The 7,065-nt window shown below is 40.3% G+C and overlaps 1 protein-coding gene across 1 annotated transcript; it reads left to right on the forward strand.

Annotated features, from left to right (window-relative positions):
• The first annotated feature begins 1,086 nt into the window (after positions 1–1,086).
• LOC124147340 (toll-like receptor 4) lies at positions 1,087–5,998 on the forward strand. Its single transcript, XM_046518019.2, has 2 exons — positions 1,087–1,234; positions 2,560–5,998. The coding sequence occupies exon 2, from the start codon at positions 2,569–2,571 to the stop codon at positions 4,909–4,911; it is 2,343 nt and encodes a 780-aa protein (XP_046373975.1). The 5' UTR covers positions 1,087–1,234; positions 2,560–2,568; the 3' UTR covers positions 4,912–5,998.
• The last annotated feature ends 1,067 nt before the right edge of the window (positions 5,999–7,065 follow it).

Consider the following 7,065-nt stretch of genomic DNA (forward strand, 5'->3'; position numbering starts at 1 on the left):
GCTAGCTGAAATACTTGCCAGCCCTGACCAAAACCTGCCTGCCCACTATAATCATATGTTTCTCAGGATAATTTAATTAAAACTTTAAATCGAATTCATTGAACATGAAGTAATGCAAGAAAAGAAATAGCAAACACTTTTTAGGTCAGATTTGTATTTAATATCCTAGAATACATCATGTAAATAATGCTTATCATCGGGAAATATTTAGAATATTTTTACATATGAAATGTAACCCGACCGTCGGGCAGGGGGATTTGAAAATCTGGCAGCCCGAGTTGAAATCAACCCGTCTCGGACGGTCGGGCAGGCAGGTATTTCGAACACTGCTTAACCGGGTGCAGTGTGTGAAACTCATGCAACAGAATAGAACAGACATTTTACATCCGGCCGGGTATCGAACCACGGACCGAACGTCCGCTCCATGGACAAACACTTTAGCCACTACTTCTCGGAGGCAGTTGCGACTAAAGGAAAATAAGTTTGCAAGGGACAATGTGTTCACTTTACAATATTTGAGAAAATGATATTTGACTGGAGTACCTCACATCTTATTCAAAATATTTGAGGTTGTATAAAGGTATTAATAGTACCTCAAATATGAGGCCGCCGTCATATAGATGGAATATTGCTAAGTGCGTGTTTTAACCAAAATAAATATTCACAAACAGATGTATACAGGTTTAGTAGGTAATATTATCTAGGCAGTAAATGTTTACGTGTATACCGTATTTCCTCGATTAAATGCACTTGACTTGAATACACGCTGGGGTCCAGATTAAACGCAGAGCATCGAAAAAACGCCGACTGGTTCTTATGTACGGAATTCCCCCCATTATTATCCGTGTGATAAAACGCCGGGAGTAAAGAGTGTTTGAAAAAATATACGCCCGAGCTTCTTGTCAAGGAAATACGGTGTTCACGACAAGACTACATTGTGTTACATTGTGTTACACCATAGAAGTTTATTTTGTTGAAATTAACAAATCAACCCGAAGAGTTTGATAACGCGAGTCGCAATATTTTATTTACCAGGAAGTTTTAGACAGAAATACAACCCCCTACTAGAGTTTGACCCAGCTGCTTTTGTGTTTGAATATGATTGGGCTTTAATTTCCTCGACCTTTTCGGCAAAGGAGGAAACAAAAAGTGATATTATCGTGCCAATAGATCGGCGACGACTTGTGCACTCTGTGTACTCATCCGTCGTGGATAGACGTGTTGTCAACTCAAGGTAAGTCTCTGGTCAACACGGGTGTTTTATCATCATTCGGTTTCACAAAGCTTTACTTAAAGATTGCTAAGGCAGATAAACAAGATGCACGGTCAACAAGGAAGAGTTTTCCTGAAATATCCCCTATCTGAATCTCGTCGCACTTTATACGCTTCTGCAGGGGTAGGTGCATGGGGCGTGATCTAACGACAAATGCAACATGATTCACCTCCGAATACTTCTATACAGATGGAAACGCATGATCATGGGACAATGAAACATATAGGGAAGTAAGCTTCACTTTCAGTACATTTCAAATAGCTCGCATACAAATTCGGATGTGTTTGTGTGCATTGTTTCCAGTATTTTGTAGACAAGTCTGGGAACCGACGACAGCATATCATTTTACTTTGTTTACAACTAAGTGTTCCCTTATTCAATACCTTAAGTATATTATAGATTTGCAACAATATATTTCTTTATGGAGTGGAAACCGGACCGGATAAGATATTTTATTGTGCTCAGCGATGGAGGTCAAAAGTCCCCCCATCGAAGCTCTGTGTAGCAGTCAAAGTCACACATACGGTGACCGTAGTTAGAGTGAGTGAGTGAGTGAGTTTCAACGCCGCTCGGAACTGTATTTCCGTTGTATCACGGCGTGTCAGCTTTATGTATGAGGAAAGTGATGCAGGTCTCATACGTTTACCACTACGATGAAACCCACAAGCATGGGTATGGTGCTAACAAACCCAGAAACAAAATCTGTGCGAAACGAGATTCGTACCCTCAATCATAGCTTTTCGGCGTGCCCAAGGAACGCAACTCTGCACAGCTAATTGCGTTGCCTTACACGACCACCCACTACCCCTACTTGAAGATAGGGAACTGTTAACACCGCACTCACTAATATCCCCGATCTATGAGCGCGGTCTGTAAATAATCGAGTCTTGACCAGACAATCCAGTAATTGACATCAAGAGCATCAATGCATGCAATTGTGATACGATGACATGCATCAACAAAGTCAGCGAGCCTGACCACCCACCCCTTACGACAAGCATAGATTGCTGAAGATCAGTTCTAACCCGGATCCTCACGGGTATCAGGTGTAGTAAGTCGAGATGCAGAAACACATGGAATTGTGGAATGTGGCTTTGGTTCGTGTTGTTTCATGTGGTAAGATGACGCGGTGTTATACTCATACTAGGCTGTAAAATGGGTACATGTAGTTTTTTTATAGGATGAGGTGGATTCGGTTGTTCATAACGGCTACTTTTCATGACGCGTAATGATAAATTCATGTACATCGTTTCTCGTATATTTTATTCATGTCAATCTACTTTCAGGAAAGAAGAATGCCAACCTCAAGCTTCTTCTTTGCATTTGCCCTGTGTGTTAACAGCACTACGAGCATGCAGTCATCCACTGCAACTCTCGGCTCAGAGCCTGATGTCTGCAATGAGACATGGACGAATCAGTGCTACTACGTTAACTGCTCCAGCAGAAGTTTGACTGACGTCCCACAGCATTTACCAAACTTAACATGTGTCTTAGATCTGTCACATAACAACATTTCATCCTTCCCCGAAACATATTTCCAAACGTTTACCAATCTGACGACTCTGGACTTCTCACACAACAATCTTGGACAAGAAGGAGTCGGCGTGCTTTTTAATGGCTTTCCAATGCTGAGATATTTAAATATATCTCATAATAATCTACAGATTATATCTTTGGATACGTTTTCGAATTTAACTTCCCTAATTCATCTGAATGTGTCCTTCTGTAATGTACAGTCAATAGAACCTGGTTCACTCTCTCGCCTGCAGAATATTACAACACTAGACCTCTCATGGAATTGGAGACTCGGATTTGAAGGATTAGAAAATGCAACACAGGGTCTTGGAAGCTCAACCATAACAGAATTGTTCATTAACAACATTGTTCCTCGCAATACACTCTGTGTGACAGTGCAAGATCGACATTTGATGCATCTTGAGAACACTTCCCTGGAAACACTCGAGGCAGATGGAAACAGCATAGTTAGTTTTGGAAGTCGAACTCTAAATCTTCTTCCTAAATCATTGCAATATGTCAGTGTTCGCTTGAATAATTTTGCATATGCCCAGTACGTATTATCCATTCACAACATGACGGGTCTGAAGCATATTTTTCTGGGTGGACATGTGCGAGACCTGTCTGAAGTCATACCCATTGCTGATGACCTCTCTGCTGTTGAGGATTACCACTGTAGCCGTAGCGAGACTTGTGATTATGAAGATAGGAACTGGTCATCCTCTGAACAAACATTTGAAATCAGTATGCCATTGAGGTCAAAGGTATTGACATCCAGCCAAAGAAAACCCCTTCGAATTCCACCTAATTTAACGTTTGTAAGTTATGCCTTTGCCGAATCCTCTATAACACTTTCAGAGATCCATTTTGATGAAAACAAATTAGAACATCTTGATCTTTCGTATAACGTCATGGTCAATTGGCAGGGACCAATAATTGGTTTGAATCATTTGAAAGTTTTGGATCTGGCACAAAACGTAGCCAGTAATGTGTCATATCATTTCTTCGAGAATTTGACAACATTAGAAACCTTAAACCTTTCAGGAAATTCCCTCGATAGATGCATCACGCATGACAAGAAGGGTCAAATATTTGGCAGTTTGACGAATCTGAAGTATCTCGACCTATCTAGGCAATTCCTTCATCGTTTACCTTACAATATATTTCAAGGCCTCCATAGTCTTCAAGAATTAAATTTATCTTTCAATGCTCTTCCAGAGATAGAACTGAATTTAACATATAACCAACATTTGCAATTTATTAACTTTTCACACAATCAAATTTGGTACATCTATCAGGGTCTCAGACATCAACTCGACATGTTGGCGGCTCAGCATGTTAATGTTAACACCAGCATCGACTTAACTGGCAATCCTCTTCTCTGCAGATGCTCGAATATAGTATTTCTTGAATGGCTATCAACATCAAACGTACGGATCTTAAACTTTGCCAATTATAAATGTTATAATAACGAAGACATTCAAATTCAAATGAAGAAACCGCATGTGCTTATCGAAAATTTCAGAGTTTCGTGTAGCCAGGCAGTTTGGAGGTTGGTGTGGATTTTGTTTGCGACATTTTTCGTTGTTTGTCTGATGTGCTGTTCAGTACTTTACCGCTACAGGTGGAAACTTAGATATCTTTACTATGTTGCAAAAATACGAGTCATGAAGCTGCCAGAATCTAGGCAGTCGTTTGAATTCGATGCCTTTATATCTTATGCTGATGAAAACCGGGAGTTTGTTTTGACAATGATGATGCCCAAATTGGAAGCAGAGGGCATAAGACTAAACATACATCACCGTGACTTCATGCCTGGGAATCCTATTGCAGAGAACATCATTGATGCCATCCAGAAAAGTCGCCGTGCTGTGCTAGTGTTGTCCAAGGACTTCGTGAAGAGCAATTGGTGCATGTATGAAGTAAATATGGCCAACATGGAAGGGGTTTCTACTGGGAGGGATGTGTTGGTCATTGTGATGTATGAAGATGTTGCAACCAAAGACGTACCGCCTGAAATACTGTATCACATTCAGAACAACACGTACATCGAATACCCACATATGGGGAATGACAGTACCTTTTGGGAACATCTGTGTCAAGCTTTGAGAAACGAGGAATAAAACATGGATTAGAATGGGGAACTGTAAATAAAGTTTATGGACTAAAAGATTTCAAGAACTGGTGGACAGAGTTGTGTTGATGTTGCACAGAGACGCAGGTGATATACCACAGCATACAATTAAACCCTGCAAAGATTTGGCCCACACACTCATATTCATTGGGTCTGGGAGGTCTCGCCTTCCCCTGCGGGTGTACTAGAAGGTTATGGTCGTCGTACAAGCCGGCGTAGATGGGATCGGTTGAATTCGATGTTTAATTTGGCTGAGCTTCATTATACAAACTCGTAACCCAGTGACATGGATTGTTGGTCTTCTTGTCAATCACTGGTTAATATCGGTGACTTTGCCCTGATTATCAAAAAGCATCCACAACCTTAAATACTGCTGACGAGGTCATAGGAAAGCATTCTCTTAGGATCGTGACAGTGTGAAGAGATCGATAAGTTGAAGTCTGAAAACAAGGAAGAATCACAAACGAATGTAACTGACACTTTTGTTTGTTGTAAGTGAGTGAGTATGGTTTTACGCCGCTTTTAGCAATATTGCAGCAATATCAAGGCGGGGGACACCAGAAATGGGCTTCACACATTGTTCCCATGTCGGGAATCGAACCCGGGTCTTCGGCGTGACGAGCGAACGCTTTAACTACTAGGCTGCCCACCCGCTTCTTGTTTGTTGTAACGTATGGTACACACGTTTAAGAAATCATTTCTTTGTAATGATTAATATTTTGCTATGAAGATAAAAGTTTTCAATGGCGGCATCTCATAATGATGAGAGAAGATGTCGTTGTAAATAGCTTATGGTTTTACATTTGTATGTTGTGTTATGAGGTTTCATTTTCATTTCAAAGAGCGTCATACTACTCTTGCTTAGCATATGTTTGATTAAGGTTACACCATTGAAAGACAAAGTAAAGCTTTCAAAGCGTTCTGTGGTAGAGATGTTGATGGCGTGCTTCCAAATGTAACGCATCAGTGCCAGAAACAATGTCCGATACAAATCCCTATTTTGACTTTTGCCACATGTTCCAGTTTTGAGACAACATAGTTTCACGATTAAGGAAATAAAATGAACATATCAAATACCTTTTGGATTGTCTAGTCATTTCGAGATAAGAAAAATACTTCATAATACCAGTTCTCGAGACATTGAAACCAACTTCTGTTAATACATTCCATTATTTGTCCACATATTCTTCGACACATGAGTGTTATTATAGCTTATTGCCCAGTAACATTTCTGAATGTCATGAGAATTCATTTTGTTCCATTGACAACATGCCGGTAATATTGTAACGTTCACAAAGAAAGTAACTATATATTTTGATGTCGGTGTTTATGGAGTTAATTTGCAGAGTGTGGTCCATTTTCACAATCTATTTTTATTTTATTTCGTGCGATAGCGTTGTATTATTGCATTGTTTGAATGTGTCCTACTTAAAAGGATAACATGACTATCACCAGGAAACGTATTTGAGTTTTTTCCGTATCACCCAATAACTACATCCTCGTTCTGGTCTTCGAAGGACACTTCTGTCACGTATGAACGTATTATTTAATAATTGACTTTGACTATAAAATGAACAGAGCAAACTTCCCACAATTAGGGAAAAGCTGGACTGTAAAAGTCTACTGGTGTAACGGCGTCACCTGCAGAACGACAGATCGCAACGTTTCCTGTTAGTCATTGTGACTGGATCCTATTATCAGGGGTGTGGGGTATTGTCAAGGGTTGTCAATACTTTGTGTAGTGTAGTTGAACTTGACGTGTGACGGGTGCCACCGGTGGGGCAGGATACGCTCACCTTTTCGCGTAAACCTGGTATCATTACTATTTGATAGTGATTTAGTGATTCATAAACACACGCTAATGATACTCGGAATCGTGCAATCGATTTATGCAGAGATTCCTATTGGATATGGCCATGGATTTGACGCTTTTATTACACTGTCAGTGGATAAGTGGGAAATGAACCTGAATGTCAGTTAGAAACTTCACATGTGCCTGTCGATTAAACTTAGGGTCCATTGGTTACAATATGGATGCCGGTTAATATCATGCAATTTTACCCCGACAACTACTGGTTGTCTTGTCCAACCAGGACACTGTCATACAGCTGTGATCTAGCTCACACTATTGACTTACCCACTT

The sequence above is a fragment of the Haliotis rufescens genome, unplaced genomic scaffold, assembly GCF_023055435.1.
Source record: "Haliotis rufescens isolate VD_foot unplaced genomic scaffold, xgHalRufe1.0.p SCAF_26, whole genome shotgun sequence".
Classification (NCBI taxonomy): domain Eukaryota; kingdom Metazoa; phylum Mollusca; class Gastropoda; order Lepetellida; family Haliotidae; genus Haliotis; species Haliotis rufescens.